Consider the following 21,837-nt stretch of genomic DNA (forward strand, 5'->3'; position numbering starts at 1 on the left):
AAATTTTATAGATCTAAAATCAAACCCGAGACCTGGCACAACAACCATGATGACAATTCAGGTCATAATTTTACGTGGAAATCCAGTCCACGAACACTGCAAATCACATTAGCTTTGTTTGCCAAATAAAGCATTGGTCAGGCTGGAACAGCGGTGCGTTTGGCCAAATTTCGTTCATATTCCGCGGTGCAATTCCCTTTTGGCAGCCTGCTCCGCATTCGCCAATGAAATTTAATTGGCCTGTGTCAGAACATCGATATAAGCCTGCACGAACGGAATAATGCCATAATTTCAGGAATATGCAAAATGCGTCGGCATTTCTTTCTATGAGAAATATAGTCTCGTATAGGAAGTGATAGCCTGGTGGTTAAGAAACGCGGCCTCTCGATCGAGGGGTCCGAGGTTCAAATCCCAGGCACGCACCTCTGATTTTCAAATTCATGTGCGTATTAGAAATTAATTATCACTTGCTTAAACGGTGAAGGAAAACATCGTGAGGAAACCTGCATACCTGAGAGATTTATAAAAAATCTTAAAGGTATGTGAAGTCTACCAATACGCACTTGGCCAGCGTGGTGGACTATGGCCTAATCCTTCTCATTCTGAGAGGAGACCCGTGCCCAGCAGTGGGACAGTAATGGGTTGATGATGATGATGATGATGATAGGAAGTACAGGAAATTATGTGATTTCTAATCGTCGTAATCGAGTTTAAACTTTGTATGATATAGTAATAGTTCCACGAAATTAAGTTTTAAAATTGTTACTCGCAATAGTTTATGATCATACAACTATACTATGTCTAAGGGCACTTTGCAGACATTTATTCAACATTTTGGATTGTGAATGTCACAGACACAATAATTTACGAATCAAATTAAAAAAACAAAGATATAATCGACCCCGAGACCTGGCACAACAACCATGATGACAATTCAGGTCACAATAACGTGGAAATCCAGTCCACGAACTCTGCAAATCACATTAGCTTTGTTTGTCAAATAATGCATTGGTCAGGCTGGAACAGCGGTGCGTTTGGCCAAATTTCGTTCATATTCCGCGGTGCAATTCCCTTTTGGCAGCCTGCGCCGCATTCGCCAATGAAATTTAATTGGCCTGTGTCTGAACATCGACATAGTCCTGCACGAACGGAATAATGCCATAATTTCAGGAATATGCAAAATGCGTCGGCATTTCTTTCTATGAGAAAAAGTATATAGGTTATAGGGATAAATAAATCTAAGGTTTGGTTGAAATGGAACGCGTACGAGGGAAATGACTCAGAAGAAAATTATACATATGAACCTTCTAGCGCACTCCATTATATTAAAGAAACCATAACGCATTAAAACCTATACAGTCGCTTGCTGCGCTAACTAAAATAAACCAATATATGAATAAAATACATAAATCAATAATTATTAAAATACATAACGCCTCGCCTACAAAGTGTAGACTTGTATAGGAAATACATTAAATGATGTGAGTTCTAATCTATGAGCTTACGTGGTTGTCTGCGTCTTTTTATAGGACTGGAGTAGGTCTCAAATATACTACGAAACTGCTGCAATGAGGACTGGTCCAAGATGTATTTTTTAGGATAGAAGTTTCGAAATAGCTTGCAGCCCACACCGAAAAGCGGCCTCTGATTCCCATGATCGTCGATAATCAATCTCAGAGAGCATAAGATTAGAGTCTTACCTAAAGTCGACCACTGACGCGTTGCTAACTTAGAGGACTAAGTTGAAACGCCTCGTAAAAGAAAGTCTTACCACATCCTTATATCATAACATAGTTGCACTTAGAATTTTTTTTGTTATGTAGGAATAGAGATGGCGATGGTACTGTCAAAGTCAAACTACAAAGGTTCCAACTCGAATTGTGCCGGTAATGGCCAAGCCATGTATTTTAAACCACTCTACCTTCGGCATGATTTAACCACTGTGTTCTAAATATACTCGTAACAAATAGAATTAATGGCTTAATGTGGTCAACAACCACATCGCGCGCATCAAATCAAGCCATTAGCCATCTCCCATATAGCACCTGACCGCGCTTGACGTTGTTTAAATTTGTGACGTCGGAAGACCCATAGGGTTATGCAGGATTCTATACTCTATACAAATAAAAAAAGCTGAAGTGGCCGTTCGTTATGCCTGTGAAAATAAAACAGCTTTTTACTAAATGCAAATATGACAAATATGCAAATATGAAAGAAAATACGGTACTTATATAAAAAAAAAACAATTATTCAATTTTTTAACAATTATTCAATTTTTTTTTTTGGCTCTCTGTCTGTTTGTTCCGACTTATCTCTGAAACATATGGACCGATTCTTATGAGACTTTCATTTACCATTTTTCTGATATTAAAAGGAGTAATTTAAATTTATTTTATTTTGGAAACAAAATGAGGGTTTCGCGCAAAAAATCATATAAAATCTTCAAAGTAAACGAGGGGCACAGCTCGTGAATACATATTATTACCATTATAATTCCAGCATAAAAATACTACGTGTCACTGAACCACTTTATACTAATAACTTCTTTCTTTATAAAACTTTAAAGATATTTGAATTCCAAATGGAAGTATGCAGTATATTAAAAGTCTGTATTCAAAGTCCTTTGAATGTGACTGGCGGCAATGAATATGCACTCTTGCAATTTTAAAGCTGTCTATTATGCCGTGTAGGTCGCTGCGCAATAGTCGCAGAATAGAAAGAATATATCAGTTGTTTGTACAAAAACGCTTATAAGTTATAATCATGTTTCAAGCAATGAGACTCATGAAATATTCCGCGTGATGGACAAGCGTAATAAAAATACTGTTGCTTTGTTGTTATTGTTTAATACCTTCATCTGATGTCGATATTATAAAGAACTAAATAGATGTGATACTGTGACTTCGTTTGGATAGAAGAGCCAATGCGCATAGATATGATTTAATGATCTTTCACTAATACAAAGCTACAGTATCTTTTTTTAAATCTGATTATTAAATTTTCAATACGATATCTTTAATTCACGCCAGTAAAGTTACAGTTTTGCTTTATGTGCGTGCTTTCTTCAAACGTTTTTAAGTACGGGTTTTATAATAGGTATATGCATGCTATTATATTGCTCTGTTAGGTCTACCAGACGCAGTAACACGTTTTATATTGAAACTGTCACAGTATGTTCACGCGAAGCGTTCGAGTTCTCAGATGTTTTATAATTTGTGAAGGTGGTAGAACCCTTTGTGGTTCGACTCCGGCGGCACCACCGCCACACCTATTTCTACCTAATAACAGCAGTGTTAGGCGCTGCTGTGTTCCGGTTTGAAGGGTGTGGTAAGGGAGACAGACTTTTCCGAGGCGTTCCAGCTTAGTCCTCAGGGGTAGCGGCGCATCTGTGGCCAACCTCAGGTAGGAATAACTAATCCTATCTGGGGTTCATTACAGATGTCCATGGGCGGCAGTAGCCACTTACCATCAGGTGGACTGCATGCTCGTCTGATACCCTTATATTATAAAAAAAAAAAAAAAAAAAAAAAAAAAAAAAAATTTATTATTAGGTACAAACAAGTGTTTACGGCAACATTTCAAGCATCAACAAAACGTTACTGAAGCATGTGTCTATAAGAACTCGTTCCAGTCATCCCTCGTTACTCCATTTTGCTTATTAAAAGCAAACGGCATGGCATTGTCCCGGCAAGAAACTCGGATAATACGATTCAAGAGCTAGAATCCAACTACTTAAGCGCTACTCAGTTATCGTTGAGAGATTCACTTTCTTTCGTTTTGTGCGCTAGTTTTAATACCATGATTATTAATACTCTTTATCGTACATCATACAATTTTAAAAGTATAAAATTTAAAAATTGTGTAAGTAAAAAAGGCGAATTAATCGCTAAAGTCTAAGCAAGCAAAACAAAAATAAAAATTTAATCTTACAAAAATGGTACTATGATAATGTACTAATACGGGTATAATAGGAAGATATAGTCGGGTTAGGTGCACATAATAAGCTTCAGTTTGATTTTAGGAATCAGCACGACGATACTATTTAAATAATTATTTTCAAACCACCACGCCCAGCATAGCTCGCGTACCGTAAGTATTCATATGAGCGTATGAACTTTAAAAATAAATAAAATAAATAATGATAATAATGGTAAATAGATTTCTCAATGTAACTGTAAACCCAGCATTAAAGTTTTCGTTAACGGTTATTGTTTTAACAAACAAAATTAAAAAGCAATAGAAACGAACAATACATTTCCGATGTAAGTAAATATTCCAGTCATATTTTGTAATGGTGCCTTCAAGTAAATAAAACAGGAAAACGACACGTCGCGCATTTCTCTTTGAAACTCATCGTCAATACTGCAGATAGATTTACACTTCCTATTTCCCACCCTGGCTTGCAGACTTATTTCTGTTACACTGTTTCTATTGAACATTTCAGTTTTAAATAAAGAAAATAGAGGAAAATGCCATGAAGTAACCTTTCGCAGGTATTAAAAGTATTTTTGTTGCAACTTTTAAGAAGCCGAACATCGCTGCATCGGCCATACATACAAGTTGATTTTAGAGAGTGGTTTCTTTGACCTTTGAGATATGCCAAAATATAGGCGAGAATAGATGTTGGTTTGTATTTAGGCATATTTCTTTCTGTTCTATAATACATTCTTTGATTGCTTTCCTGTATCTGTCTAAGCGATCTTAGCACATCACTCAAACCGAAATAAAACCGTTATTCAATGCTGATTTAATTCATAGCCGTATTTTTTTTTACATTAACAAATGAAATGTAAAATACCTTACCATTACCTTTGTACCTTTAAATAAATAAAAACTGAATATCAACAACATTGTATTTCCTACACCTATTGTGTTGTATTTTCCTATTATACTCGCGTTTAATCGTACCATGTATTAAATTAATTGCTAAATTAATAACTGGGTCATTATGCCCGCTTTACCGTGTAATATATTATTTCATAATATTTGAAAGATTTACGATGAAATGCTGTGATATTTGTAAGCTGTTTTTCCAGTCATATAAATATATTTTTACCTTATTATATTTTCATCTTAGATCTCAGACATCGATAGAAAAGCTTTCACGTTTACATTTATTTCAATGAAAGAGACTTAGTATCGAAGCGCTGAAAGAATACAAATCTATTACCAGTTTCTTTAGCATAGATATTAACTAGAATACCTCAATGCATTGATATAAATACATTTAATGTAATGCCATTTCAACATAACTGTCATTACTAAGCTCCTATATTCACGATGAAAACATTTAATGTTTCAATGTTCTTATTTATCAAGTAACTGTCTGTATGACTTAAATTCAAAAGCTACTGGTCTGATTGGAAAAAGGCGTTTACTCAAAATGGAGAACATCACGGAGATACATTTGATCCTAAAAATATTAAGGATTCCTTAGTAAAAAATAAGGGTTGCGTTTTCACTTCTGCTGGCACTCCCGGAGAGTGCCAGCAGAAGTGAAAACTTTCGAAACCTAATCTGAATAATAAAATATAATAAATAAAAAATGAAAGTGACAACCATTGACATATTTTTTCTTTGCTGACACCGGAGGACATCTTGATTTTTGCTTTGCCGTCTTACGAATTTCGATCAGGACACGTGTCCTGACACGAGTTAAACATTTTTTACCCATCACAAAAGTGCACAACCCTGCTAAAGAAATTTTCACTTCAAAAAGTCGAAAGACAGTTAACATTTAATAAATTCTTTAAGACTCCACCAAAGCACTTCAACAGTGCTCCAGTACAATAGCTTTTAACCGCACATTGGTATTTTGTAATAAAAGCGACTATACCTAGAACCATTCTTGATTCCATGCCAAGTGGAAGACATAGAAGATATGTTTGGCAGTTGCAATTTAATTCTATAGTACAGTTCAACCAAAGTTGTTCGATTTTTTTTATAATATAAGAGTAGCAGACGAGCATGCAGTCCACCTGATAGTGAGTGGCTACTGCCGCCCATGGACATCTGTAATAAACCCCAGATAGGATTAGATATTAATGATGATTTCATAAGGAAGCCACATATGCACCGCTACCTCTGAGGACTAAGCTGGAACGCCTCGGAAAAGTATCCCTTGCGCTTTAAACCAGAACACAGCAGCGCTTAACACTATTGTTAATAGACAGAAATACTTTGACTAATTTGGTTTAAAATGATCTATTATGAATTATAATAAGATGATTTATAATTGTGGTTGAACATTATCACACGTACTTCCTTAATAGCGGTGATAAGCAAGCTTTATTTCACTTGAAGTATGTGGAAAAATACAGACTTGGATGAAGTGTTTTAAGTTAGTTAACCTTACCTACAATAATAACCATTTCCATGCCAATTGAAAAATTACAATAATACCAAAGTTATAATAAGTTCTCAACTTTTATTTCTATAGGAGTGGTAATGCAAATTTTAATATAATAACTCGAAGTATGGATAGAACTAAAAAGATAATATAAAATTCATTTTATACTCCAACTGAACTCGTAGATACAAACTACGCAGAAGTTGGTAAAGTTTTTACATCAGAAAATTGTTCTTAGTTTTGGGGACCCATCCAACTTTGTCGTCACGGGTGGGATAAAACTAAATGGATTTCCTATTTTATTATTTATTCTCATTCTTTAATTGTTTTTTTTTATTGAAACAAGTTGTTTTTATGTTGCAGTAATATATAGCAATTAAATTCTTTTTATCTAGACCTACTTATAAGTTTATAGTAGCATATAATTTCAGTCTCGAAATTATCTATACCTTCGTAACAGCTACTTTTATTACACTATAGTCCCGTTCATATAATTTAAGCATAGCCTATGCTGGCAGACAAAAGTTTTAGAAACATTTTTTAAGTTCTGATGTCTGGTAATGAGGATAATTTTATAAGCATACAAAATGTAGTGATTATATAATCCATAAATATAAAAAGAATCCGTAACGAGGACCATTACGGATTCTTTTTATATTACATACATTATTAGCATACAAATTGCATGCATACAAATCAACAAAACATTAACTACACCATCAATCAGTGTACCACGTATCACAAAGCCTTAGTAAAACCTGCCTTTTCATATTTTCATAGAAGTCTGACATGAAGAAATAGAGCTATATATCAGTTAGGTCAGCTAATAATTTTCTATAACAGAAAACCTTCCCTTGCACTGACATAGACTGAAACGTTTGCTACAAAAAATCCTATTTACCCCGAGAGTGATGCCGAACTTGATGTAGTGACGTGATGAATGGCTCTCGGAATCATAATTTTTGCGTACGACCGTTGCTTTATTAAATAACTTTGGGAAACCCTTGAACTGGCAATAATATTTGTGCTATGATGCCCTAGCTTGCATGCGGTTAACGGATTTTGCCTGCCAATGTACGAAACTTTTACAATGATTACCTAGAAAACTGGGGTAATTGCAATCGATATTTTACGTATATACTTACATGGCATTATCTTATTACTTATTAAATCTTGAAAATATGTTTTTTAAACTGCAATGTGTATAAGAACAATAAATTTTGTGACTATGTCCCGCTTTCAAACACGTTCACGTTCACGATTTGTTGGAAAGGTTATTTAGGCTCTAATATACGTACTGCCTTTTAAAAGCGTCGCTAAATTTTCACAATACCTACGTACGTAATAATACGTACTGTTTATAATTCCAGATTCCATAATATCAACAACATATGTTAGTTACAGCAATTAGATTCTTCAAATCGACAGCTGTTCTCGAAAGAGTTCTTTCACTAACTTACGTAACGTTCTCAATATTGCTATGAACGTCTGGCATCTGTTCTGTGGCTAGAAAAAATGGTTCGTTTCCCGTGTAAAAACGTGGAAGGAGGCAATAAATCAATTTCAATCGCTGGCCCCGGGTCCTGCGGTTGAACTCCGCCGGGTAATTAGTGAGTTCTCCGCAATTTATCTAAACGCAACCACGTCATTACATTTTTTCACTCGATTTCTACGTCTACACACGAAATTGATTACGAACCGTAATCAAGTGAGCGTGAATTGTGATAAATATAGTCCCCAGCGTCTAATACAGGCGCTGTTATTAAGCAAACAAACAACGTATTAAGAAAACATAATTTTCTCTACTTATGCGTTATTTACTGTAATAACAACGTTGCTAAAATAGAAAAAGTTGAATTATAACTAGAGCAAGCAAGTAAAATATGAAGTTAACTTTAACCTTACGATCTTCGCTATCCTATGTTATTTTTAGTAATAACTTTTGATGCCTTATTTCTTACTACGCATACAGATAGCAATGTAACAGTATTCTACAACAGATAAATCAAACCTATATTAATTTGGATACAATGTCCACTTTACATCAGGTAATATAGACAGGATTTGTTATTAGTAAAAGCTGCTTCCTTAGCACAAAAAAATATTTTTAGTGAATAAACACGCAGCCCAATTTACATTCAATCCTGATTGAAAGATATCTTAATAGAAGTCGATTGCGGCAAAGCACCATACTATTGTTATAGGGCAGAAATAGTGACGTGACGTAAGCTTCTCTGAAACCAGTTGGAACCTTCGTGGTACTAACGAGATCCTTGTTGCAGCTGATAACGGAGATCAACGTGCAACTGGCGCTGTTCCGTGACCTGCTGATCCACATCGGGCAGCCGCACGACTGCCCGGAGCTGCGGGAACGCGTGCGTCGACTGCGCCGCGCCTGTGTCGAGGCCACCAAGCAAACCAGTCAGCTAGTTCTGCCTACGTGTAAGAAGTGAGTTCTTAGAAATACATTGTACGTTTTTTGTAAGATTGAAGTAACAAGCATGCAGACTTTTTAATAATATAAGAATATCAGACGAGCATGCAGTCTACCTAATGATCAGTGGCTACTACCGCCCATATCTGTGATCTTCCCCAGATAAGATTAGATTTCAACCTGAGGCCGTCCAGAGATGCGCCGCTACCCCTGAACACTAAGCTGGAAAGAATCGGAAAAGTATGTCTCCCTTACCACACCGTTCAAACGAAAACACAGCAACACTTAACACTGGTGTTATTAGGCAGAAATAGGTGTGGCGTGGTACCGCCGAAGTCGAACGATAAATGATTCTACCACCTTTAAACTCACTTCACGATATCACTGCCGCCATTGAATACCCGTAATCATCTCAACATAAGACGTGATATCGATCACATATGAGTTGCCACTTCTGGGGACTAACATGGGCGCATCATATGTAAGTCAACCGCATTTGAAGGTGGTAGAACACTTTGTGGTTCGACTCCGGCGGTACCACCGCCACACCTATTTCTACCTTATAACAGCAGTGTTAGGCGCTGCTGTGTTTTTTTTTATGGGTGTGGTAAGGGAGACAGACTTTTACATCAGGTAGACTGCATGCTCGTCTGCTACTCCTATATTATAATGATAATAAAAATTCACACCCTTCTACCAAAACATAAAAACTGTTTCTCACTAGAAGATTGATGTGACGGTGATTTCTTAAGACCGGGAAAACTATTGATAGATAGGATATTGTTATGAAATTGTAAGTTCTTGAAGATCTAAAGCATTAGAAAATAATTAACTCTTAATGTAATTTCTAGCATGTAGTATAAAATGTGAACTAAAATAATAAAGTACGTAGTGAGTGATACATTAATAGAAAGGTGGTATATCAACATCAGAATAATGGACTTAATTGTATTTTGTGCTATTGACTCAATGTTTGAGAAAGGTCTATTCAGTATTGAAATATAAAAGGCTGGGATAGTGATAATGAATTCTCATTTTATAGAGTTTTTTGAACAAAGAATGCATTTTGGTAGCATACGGACTCTTCAAACATTCACACTTTAATCAAATATGGTTTGCGTCTATTCGAGTGAAATCGATGTGAATTCGAAAATAAAACAACTATAAAAAATGTGAATGAAAACAGTGTATAATTTGCTTTTTGTAGGTTTTCAATAGGAATGTGTAAGTTACAAAAATAGAAAAAAATACAGCTCGAGTATCATAAGCATTTATTAATATAGTACGTTCTATTTGCAATGGTTTAATACGAACAGGGTTTTAGGTTCAGTCCCCAGTCAGACACATACCGAAGTTATGAATGTGTGTGTTGTATGTGTTTGAGCATTCGCTTTGTTTGTCTTTGGTACCTACGACACGGGAAATCCTATTGTATGGTTGAGTGTAGAAAGCGCCTATAACAGGTATCTTCCAAAGCGTAGGTAGTCTGGAAGCAATCGCTTGGTGGAACGATTAGACCGTCATTGCGTTAGGCATTATTCTTATTCTCTTTTTGTCTTATTTTGTTGGCATCCAATAAATAATAGTGTATTCTATTGCCGAAACTTCATAAAATCGACGAAATCGAAGAGCTTTCGTTTAATGGAAATTGGTAAAATATTGCCTAAAATTCATTGTAAGGCATAGTCTTAGAGGACACAATTAAAAGTCTGAAACAAAGGCTTAGGTATACCGAAATGTTCCAGATTCGCAAAATAGATCTTCCCAAGGGTACTAAGATCGGTGTTGGGGTTAGATTAATGTTCTTTCACGTGTAGATAAATGATTCCCAACATTATAGAAAACGTTAGGTAAATAATTCCATTCACGCATTTATTTTATTAAAGGTTAAATTCAACCAAGATTGAAATTTCTGATTGTTTTATGATCACAATTAATTATAAAAGTGTTCTAAAAGTAATAACTTTACAAAATGGAATTTCTTCCAGCAGGGTTGTTGCATAAAAATCCATTATTCCATGGAATAAGCAATCCTTTGTACTTCATTTCTATCTCTTCTGTATTGATTTTTTTGTGTATGAAAACTTATTAAATAAAAAAAATCATATCGTTCAAAGATTTATTACCGCCGCGATATGAACCTTTATAGACCATACTAAAATAATAAAACAGAACCTAGGCAAAATAACGTCGATGTCGATATTACAATACAATTTATTACGTTTCTTATTAATTAATAGATATTTTAATTCTTAATAATAAATATTATGAATCATATGTACCGTTTTACAGTCAACGCTTAACTCTAACAGTGCCGACTCTTGATCAATTTTTCAGTACTAGGCATGTTATACTTAATTTATTACGACCTCACGTCAAGTATAAAGGATATGGAAATATGACAATTTTAAGACCTTAGAACTAGAATGGAATCGAAATGGAATATATTTACAATATTTAACACTTAGGTATCTGAAATGGAAAGTAAAATACTATTAATACTTTAAGTATGCCAGCAATCTAGTTTTAAATTCCGGATAGCAACAACGAAGAGTTTCTTGACTACCTCGATCATACAAATGACCACTCAAAAGATAAATTGCGTTCGTAGACCTTTATGTAAACTCAACCCAATTATTTGCATTTCAAAAGACGATTCAGAAGCAACCTTGTATGCCAAGAAGACCAATTGCTATAGAATTTTCAACCTTTCATCTACTTTATTTGTCAAGAACAGCAAATCTAAACTAATGGACCGTTTTGTGTACCTAACTTAATATTAAGTGCTTTCAACCGCTAAACCCTGGATCATATTTAATAAATAGCCTTTCAGAGACTTGCCACGCATGCTAGTAACTTTATTTCAAAACACTTACGTTATTATTTACTCTTCATCTTTAAATTATGTTATAAGTTATATCTTTATGACTTCAATGAGGTCGTCATTCCACGCTAGCTTAATTTCTAAATACAAATTTATTATGACTTATTTAATCGCTAAAACCTTCCATAATATTTCAAATTACTTAATTAATTTTATTTTTTATAAAGAACTGTAAATTTATAAGTATAGGATCTTTTTATATTGATAGTCTAATTCAAATTTTGAAGGTGGTAGAAAAAACCCTTTGTGGTTCGACTCCGGCGGCACCACCGCCACACTTATAACAGCAGTGTTAAGCGCTGCTTTGTTCTGGTTTGAAGGGTGTGGTAAGGGCGACATACTTTTCCGAGGCGTTCCAGTTTAGACCTCAGGAGTAGCGGCGCATCTGTGGCCGATCTCAGGTAGGAATATCTAATCCTATCTGGGGTTGATTACAGATGTCCATGAACGGCAGTATCAACTTACCATCAGGTGGACTGCAAGCTCGTCTGCTACTCCTTTATTATATAAAATAAAAATAAAAAATTACATATGAATGACACTTATTAAGTACCAGCACAGCTTTTTCCATTATTGGGTATAGGACATAGGAGCAGTGTACTTCGACTATGTCAATTTATAAATTACTACTTCACTTCATATAACAAACTCAGAAAGTTTTTTTGCAATATAGAAATAGCAGACGAGCATGCAGTCCACTTGATAGTAAGTGGCTACTGCCGCCCACGGACATCTGTAATGAACCCCAGATAGGATTAGATATTCCTACCTAAGGTCAGCCACAGCTGCACCGTTACCCCTGAGGACTAAGCTGGAACGCCTCGGAAAAGTATGTCTACCTTACTACACCCTTCAAACCAAAACACAGCAGCGCTAACACTGCTGTTAAACGCAAACTAAATTTATTTATTTGTCAGGTCAACTAACGAAGGGTGCGCGGAGCAACCCCAGCTAGTGCTGTTGTACTTCATGTCGCAGTTGCTGCTGCGCGAGCTCGCCAAGTGCCACCGGCTGGTGCAGCTCGTGCCCATGGACATGACTTCTTACTATGGTAAGTTAGTTTTTATTAACTTCTTTACAACAAGATCCGTTCTAGTTTTTGACAGAGATAAAAAGCTCTTCGTAGCTCAACTACATATGTAATCACCACTATACCACTGGTCTGAGATAAAAACTGTCTTGATTGAATTATTTCGCTAGTATTCTGGTAGCCTATGGCATCTTTATGTAGTCTTCAAAACCGGCACCACATATAAAATCTTATATATAATATCTATATATAATCAAATTCAAATGTACCTTGTTTTAGCATGAATGAAATTATCATAAGGCACCATCATAAAAATCCCCATAACGCAAAAATCGGGAATCCACACTTAACAAACGAGTCTTATTAACCTAAAATTACCATACCTCTTTTATCTAATAAGAAGTCCTTTCCAAGTAAGTATGTTACTGTTTGATGATCTGGATTAATCGAACCATTTTTCTCCCTACAGAGAACCGAGCCGGTCCATCCAACTTCGGTAACGTGATCAGCCAGATCCTACTGTGCAAGCAGATCACGCCGGACTTCAACCAGGAGGAACTCTGCAGCATCGCCAAGGATACACAAGAGATCACGAGAATAGTCGGCGACATACAAGAGTACCTGCCCCAGCAAGAAAACCTGACTCATTTAGGTATACTAGTTCTCGTCTCATAATCTAAATTATATTTGAAATATGACAAATTGATATACTCTTGACAAACAATGGAGGTAAAATGGTAAATGAAGTAAAAAAAAAGGTAAATGGAGTATTGAAGTAGTGTGGTGATGTTCGCCCAGTAGGAGTGTAATCTAAATAACGGTGATGATGATGATGATAGTCAAAACATATTTAAAGGTGAACACAGTCTGCTCCTTAAGACTAGACTAGGGTAGCATCAACGCTAACGATATAACAATCCTGTGTTAAGACGTTCAATAGAATTGATTGGGAGTGGAAGACTTTAGGGAAGCTACCCCTATCCGTGATAAATCTACAGTAGAACTGCCTATTCTAAATGGCAATTTATGTAATTAATGTAATGCTTAATTCAAACATATGTAATAGTATTATTTTTGTCCCAAAATATCAAACTCCCAAAATCTAAAGTTTGAAAGTTAATTTAACCTAAATTACGCGTAGGATAACATACATAAAATTTCAGTGAACTAATCTAAATAAATTATACTCGAGGAACTTTTATTAGAAAGTTTTAATCAGGTTATAATTATGTAACAGCTAATATAAGCACATGATTGTTTTATAATACTAAATTACGAGCAGTTACCAAAGAGTTGTTAAAAGATTTATATTTTTAGTTGAAGGGCATTCCATAGTTATTACCTAAGAGTTTTATTACTTAAGTATTATTATAACGGTATTATTATACCGCTAGTAATGCTATTATACTAGTATGTTTATTTATTAGGCAGCAATAACTCAATTTTAGGCCCCAGTCTAAAGCTCTAAGATTGGAGAATATCAATCATGAAAGGCAGAATGGAGAAAACCACCGTAGAGAAAAGAATGCAAAAAGTACCAATCTACAGTTAGCCACGATGGGAAAAATCTGACTTTCGCATTTAACAGACTCAGCAATTGAAATAATGGTCGACCTATTATTATCCCATCCCACTGCTGGACGCGGGTCTCCTCGCAGAGTGACAGATGTTCTACTCCAGCACACTGGCCCTGTGCAATTTGGTACTTCACACACCTACAAAACTTTTTTAACTTCCAGACGTGGAAGTTTTCTCGCATAATTTTCATTTACAGTTAAAAAAATTACAGAGGTACGATTCGAACTTTAAGTTTTAAACCATTAGGCTTTTAAATGCGTATTGGGTTGATACTCATGATCTGACTACTTCATTATGTACGTTCGTAAATCCATAATATCTTGCTTCATTTTCGCAGCTATCAACGCCAAAATATCACACGATTCTGAATTCGTCTCCAATCGCTTTTGCACCATTTACTCTGCTTGAATTATTCCTTATTCCCCTTTGAGTCGCACCTCAGAAACAAGCGAGAGAAGTGTCAATTTACATAAAGAGATTAGAATCGCATGAACCATTTCTCAAATCAGGTCATCGATTACACTGACATTAGCAACATTATCTTAAGATTTAGATGCCTCACAAATGCCTACTCTATCTCGGTAATACATACTATCCTACAAAGTTAATCACATATATATTCCAGAAATCATTTTCAAACATTATTTCTGCTCATCTATAAAACAAAAGATCTTATGCAAAATGGCTCTAGACCCAACGGTTTGTATATTTTTTTATCTATCAGTTAGTCAATTTTAGAGTTTTAAATAGATTTGGCGTTTACTCGTAGACTTCTATCAACTCCAGCAATTTGTAATAACACCGTCCTTTAATATGTTCGTCATCTTTATGAGACGAGACCAAACCCAGCATTGAGAAAGTAATAAGTTAATGATGATGAACCAAAAAAGATTATTAATTTCGTTATCTTTAGATTACTTTATTTTTAGAATTTATCAGGGATAGTGGGATTGAAAAGTATTTGTTATCATCGTCGAAGGCCTTTGAGCATTCGTTTCATCTCCTCCGTACAAGACTATTTCCCGTTCAGGCAACACAAGTGTCGCTTCACATATAGAGATTAGCGACGCTTGAAATCCATTCGACTCGCAGATCCCATTGAAACCTAGCTTTGATATAAGCTATGTTAAATTTCCTATTTAGTATATTTGTCGAGAAGAAAACATAGGCTTAAACCAATTTGGAAGGGATAGTATTAAGCCCATTATTAATATTCAATCATCTTTGTATTGATTTTTGTTAGAATTTGCCTACATTATCACTCTTCACATTTCTATTAGAAGGCAGACAAATGCTGATTTACATAAGAGGATTAGCAAATGATGAGCGCTATTTGACTCAGATTCTAACGTTAAGTACGCTGTAACCTAATTTAATAAAAATTGTGTAGGATTCGTACTTTTCAGTCGTAATATTTATTACTGCAGTTATTACAAGTTACATGTCAAATCTGCTTAGAAATGAACTATCATAATATCGAACCTTCTATGCCTTAGCAGAGGATTGTGACCACTGCGTCAAGTCATTGATTTAGTAAAGATGCATTTTGTAATATTTTCAATTTTGTTTTTAAAAAGTAAGTTACAGCTCGAATACAAGATTTAAAAAGTAGGCTTCTTCCATAAAATGAATCACCATTCACGTAGGTGCAGGGTAAATTTAAATGAAGGGATAAGGTTGCTACAATACATAGATGCCTCGGCCGCATCAATTGGTTACATTATCTAAATTAGTCGTCATTCCCTTTTGAGGCAAGACAAGTGTCTATTTACATAAAGGGATTAGAGACGCATGAACTCCACTTGGCTCCAGTCCTGATATTAAGTACAGTGCGCAATGCGGGGAATTATCCGCTTATTCGGACGCCTTCCATGACGCTGTTATTTACTGTCCTCGGAATAGCATATTATTTTTAGATACTTGGTATCTTGTTGACCTTTATAAATAGAGCACTAATGAAGTCTCGCCATGAGCCTGTATGAAATTGTTTTACGATTTATAAATTAAAACGAATATCATAACAGGTAATAAGGTACAATAATTGGCTGTTTCAATTTTATTAAAATAAAAAAAAAAACATTATTTAGAAATTTGATTGATTTGGTAAAATTAATTCATATCTCCACATCGAGCTGTGGCTCTACAAATTCCAATTAATATTCAATTAATGTACCATTACTGACCAATCACTTTAATCAAATAGATTCCAAATAGATTATTAGTAACCCATTTAGTTCCTTCATTAATAGATGATTGATATTACACGAAAAGTCCGAACTTCCCGACGTTAAAATTGCGCAGTAGTACAATTTTAGGCTTTGTTTCAGAGAGCAATGTCGCGCTCAAAGGCGACGACGTGAACGGGCTCTGGAAGAACAAGCGGAGAGGCTCCCTGTACAAAGGGATGGGCGTACTTTGTTGCATGTCTCGCCCGAACTACCTCTGAGGGTGACGCGGCTCGCCCGCTGCCTCGCCCGCTACCTCGCCCGGGCGGGACGCTCAGCGAGCAACCGACGAACACGAGAAACACGAAGTGTTAGAACTATACAATCGGTCAACGCAAAGTACCTAGTAGTGAAGTAAGTGAATGACTCGTGTACAGTAGAAAAAAAGGGTCCATTAGAATGTTCACGGCAACGGCGAAGTGCTACGTGTAACGGAGATACATGAATAAATATTATTATGAACAGTAGCCTCAATTATAGACGTAATTAATATGTATACCTAAAATATTACAATATAAAGTACACAATTAATATATAATTATGGGTCATTGTGTATTATAATAATAGGTATTATTAATATGGAATTTATTATTATGAATTGCCTGGAGTGGGATCAATTGCGTCTAAGTAGAATAATTGTTTCTTTTGCACATTGACTTACCAACTAATGGATATTGGGACTGCATTCAGAACATACGAACTTAGCATACATAGAAAACGGACAAGTGCTCAATACAATAATAAAGTTGTTTTTATCGAAAAACAAGGACGTATGAAATTTAAGTAGATATTGCTTAAAATTTCGTTAATAAAAAATTGTTAAAGAATTAATAAAGAATTGTTTCTGTTCATATGATGTCTAACAACAATTACATAACTAATCAACAATTTTTGCCATTTTTTCGCAAATTGAGCGCAAAACCCGACGTCTATTTTTTGTAAGTCAATGATTTGGCACAATAGTTTTCCGTGCTGGCAATGCACTCTTCCTTACATGTCATCGCTTACTATTCTTAACCCATTACAATTATTCACATAGCAACATTTTAAATATCAAGATAGGAGTTAGTTTTAAATATAATGGTATTTACATAAAGCCTACTTTAACTTCGCAATTTATGAATTTATTCAAAGTCAAACTATTAATTTTCTTTACAGTTTGAACAATTTAACAAAAGTAAAGATAATAATAGTTGTAAAGTAAATATATAAAGATGTGCTTGGAGTCAGAGGCATGATAATATGAATAATTCAGCGAAATATTTTATTTCAAGAATAAATATGTCTTATGCTCAAAATTAATGAAATACTATTTTATCTAAATTTTAAGTTTTCATTAACTAGTCATACTTATGAAGCTACACTTTACATTAAAGTAAAAAAATATGAAACCACCAGGCAATAAAATTAGGGTTTCCAGGCGCAAAAATAAAACAACAATAAACTAGATACTATGCATATTTCATAAACCCAAAAAATAAATTAAAAGCGTTATTCACCTTTTTCTTCTGTATTTTTTCATATTTCATCAATCACAGACAGTCAACGCCGGTTGACATTATATCTTGCTTGTCCAAAAATCTAACAAAATCCGGATAAGCCGAATACGACTGCAAAAGCCAAATATATCCGACTAAAGCCGAACGCCTGGCACCCCTGAATATAATACTTTACTATACAGAACATTTATAAACGATTTATGTATGTACTTCATAATCTTTTCTTATTTACTATATATTCGTATATACTCAACAATATTGTCTTCCAAGTACCTTGTTAACAGAATGATGCATTTAGATCTCATTAGATTTAAGCTGTTCTATTTATGTAAAAAAAATCTCAAGAAATCCACATACATGACTTGTCATGCGTATCAATTTATTAAATACTTTCAAACAAAATAAGTAATGGTTACATAACATTTTAGTTGAAGAGGTTTCGTAACAGTAATCAACCTATTGCCTGAAGAAAAAGTCTTTAACGACTGTATTCAAGACGCAAACTCGTTCAAAGGCACTAATTAGAGGAAGGCTATGTACAGAACATATAAAATGTTCTTTGGTCCAGGGGTAGACAATAAATGCCAACTAAATCGTATATATGTCCCTTGAGACAAAAATATAATTAGTTTCAATAATTGTATTATAGGCACAACATTTCCACAATAACATAAAAAGCCATAAATATTTTATGGGTAAGCATCAATTTATTATGGATACGTTTTATTATAGGAACACATTCCATAAATTTATTTTGCAGTATTTTGTTAATAAATATCAGTAAATACTTACGTTTTATTACTGTTGTACAATTATGTTAAACAGATTTATTTTTATTATGTTGACTATTTTTTTTTTACAAGGGCCTAGTAATATCGATTGTATAGCTTGAATACTCTAGTCAATTATTGTAATGCCCAATAATATCGTTATATTTACTAAGTCATATAATAAAATATTGATATTTAACGTTATAACGGGTTTATATTGGGACGAAGTTATTACTGCGGCATTTTAACCCGGCCTTGCGGCATGTTTGCTACTAATATAGCAAATATTATTTTTAAATTATCTAATATAAGGACGTTTACACACCATCAATATTGCAATGACACTGGCACCACAGATACCAGTATATACGCTCAGGGAATCTGTATGAAATATCACGGAACAGGATAGATAAATTTTGCACGCCCAATGTGGTAGAACTTTATGTACTCATTATATAATATTTAAGATCCTTGTAATACTATGTTCTAGCAAATAAATGATTTGATTTGATTTGATCACGTTTATATTGCGGCTGCATTGTTTTCAAGAACAGTGTATAAATGCCCTTATATTGTGTCTGATAATGGATTAATGGATGCACTTTACCCACAAATAAAGCGCCATTTGCTAATGATGTCATTAAGCATTTATACCTACTATGTTGAATATAATCCTTGCGAGTTTCGTTCCTAACGCATGATAATTATAATTAAGTAGGTATTTGTGTTACATTAATGTTTATATTTACTTATTTATATTATTAAGAATAAGTATATGTTTAGTTATAAATTGGTCAACGTTGAATCCAAATATAATATGTGTTGAATACAATAAAAACTCAAATATATACGTAGCTATATTTTCGAAAAATGTCGCAGTATAGGTAATAATGATTTAAAATAATGATTAGTTCTATAATTTCAGAATATCTTTAATACATCGATTAGATCGATCCATTGTAATAATTTAAGTCGTGCAGTTATAATAATCCCATAATCCAATGTATGTCATACATTTCAAACTTCTAGTCATATAAAGCCAAGGCTACACCATGATATTATTGTCCTATTACATTTTAAAGACTATTTACATTTAGGCTTAATTGATGTAAAGTAATTATTTGTATAAACCCCTTCATATTTAAATGAGAAAGTAAAATATAGCTGTCAAATATTTATAAATATCTCTATAAATAAAAAATATAGTTTTAGGTGATAATTATCCAACAGTACATCTTTATAAGGAATTTTAATTTTAAAATTACAAAATATTCAGATTTATGAAGATTTTTAAGGATTTGTTTAATTTGTAGAATTTGCGAATCAAACGATAATAAATCTTTTCTGACATCTTATTATAAAATATTTAGAACTTTTCAAATACACCTACAAGATCGATTAAAGTTCGATTAAAGTTAAAGTCATTTTATGTATCTGTCCATACAATATTCAGCATTCTTCAAAGTTCATATTTATTATACAATTTTCAGTATACATATTATCTTTCAAGAGTTTACAAGTCCGGTATCTACGAGGCTATTTACCAAATCCCACAATAAATTCTTCAAAAAATAAACCAAGATTTATTTAACAATTTCAAATTACTTACGCTCATATGTGACCTACAGTATTTGATATTTATAAGGCTTACTACATCTAAAACTTTGCTCAACTTCAACATCCGATGTAAAGCATAAAATAATATAATGGCTGAGGATAGAGATTACTTTTTCTGGTATCTTAAGGCACAAACTTAAGACAATCTATTTAGTTTTCCAACTCTCCCAAGTTTTCTGGTAATACTGAAGGCTAAGTTGAATATCCTCTTATGGATACAATCCAAGTGCCTAAGGAACACAGGCCCGAAGAAGCCCACTGCTAAACATAGGCCTAAAGAAGAGATTATCGTCACTCTTGGCTAAGCATATTCTAACTTAAAAATCTTCCAATATATCCTCGTATGGAAAAGTTGTTTAACGCCAAGGTTTAACCTTTACACTTATTTCAATATCCGGAGGAAGAATGAAATAATTCAAATCAACTCGGTTCTTTTCGAAATTTCTCCATACAGAAAGACTGACCAACAGTACTTTTAATAAACACATGAGCTAAGAAAATGGTTAATTTGATATTACTACGTTGCATTATTTATTTGTATAAATATCAATAATTAGGCCTCCCGTCAGAGGGTTATTAAGTAAGTTAGGATTCACAGGTTTAGGAACACCATTATCTAATATTATATTCTATAGAGCACCATCTCACCTAGTGTATCAAATCAATTATTTCGTTTCTCAACACATTTTACGTGTAAGTAGAAAATATATTGTACTAGTCAGTACCATTCTTATACAGGAGTAATCTATACTTACGTATGCTGCACTTACTGAAGTGATGACTGTGATATACTCGTAAATTTAATTTATTATAGAAAAAATGTGCATTAGTAAAGCATTTAAAACATTTTACGCAGTTTTATTACTCATGAACCCTATCCTATTATATTTAAGCACAAATTGTAGTTTAAACTGGTTAAGCCACGCAGAAGCGACGTCATGCACGGAGACGGCACCTATTTTATACAGGAGCGCGTTTTTTGTGCCTCATGTCTCTGCTATGTCGCCTCAACATCATTTATACCTAAGATAAAAAAGTGAAAGAAATTTTCTAAGGAAAGATCTAACAAAGAATTAACGTTATAACATATAAATATATCAAGAACATTAAGACACTTTGCCATCATTGAGAACATACATAAAATGTATTTGGCGATAAATATATTGTCAGTGTGGAGCCGGCCTTAGGCGATCGCTAATGGAGAAACTGATGTTGTAATTAATTTTCTCGTTTAGGTATGACCTGTGGTATAGATGACTTTTAAAGGTTATGTGATTGTAGTATTAACCTTCATAAATGTTAACGTATATTTTTATTAATTTATTAGTTACTCTCAATTAATTATTTCTAGTAGCAAATGAACACACCGTCGACATAATTCTAAGTGGTCACCGCCACCTAACAGACATCTGTAACCAAAAACAGGGTTAAAATTCATTATAAGATCAACC

The 21,837-nt window shown here is 34.1% G+C and overlaps 1 protein-coding gene across 2 annotated transcripts in view; it reads left to right on the forward strand.

Moving 5' to 3' along the window:
- Positions 1 to 21,234, forward strand: part of dcma (decima) — a 133,220-nt gene extending 111,986 nt beyond the window's left edge. For both annotated transcript variants that reach the window (XM_073088612.1, XM_073088621.1), the window contains 4 exons: positions 8,632 to 8,798; positions 12,585 to 12,718; positions 13,167 to 13,349; positions 16,603 to 21,234. In XM_073088612.1, coding sequence (XP_072944713.1) covers positions 8,632 to 8,798; positions 12,585 to 12,718; positions 13,167 to 13,349; positions 16,603 to 16,721 — 603 coding nt within the window. In that variant the 3' untranslated portion in view covers positions 16,722 to 21,234. The remainder of the gene's footprint in view (positions 1 to 8,631; positions 8,799 to 12,584; positions 12,719 to 13,166; positions 13,350 to 16,602) is intronic.
- The last annotated feature ends 603 nt before the right edge of the window (positions 21,235 to 21,837 follow it).

This window comes from Epargyreus clarus, unplaced genomic scaffold (assembly GCF_041222505.1).
Source record: "Epargyreus clarus isolate Ecla_fem2 unplaced genomic scaffold, WU_Ecla_fem_2.2 ptg000003l, whole genome shotgun sequence".
NCBI lineage: Eukaryota > Metazoa > Arthropoda > Insecta > Lepidoptera > Hesperiidae > Epargyreus > Epargyreus clarus.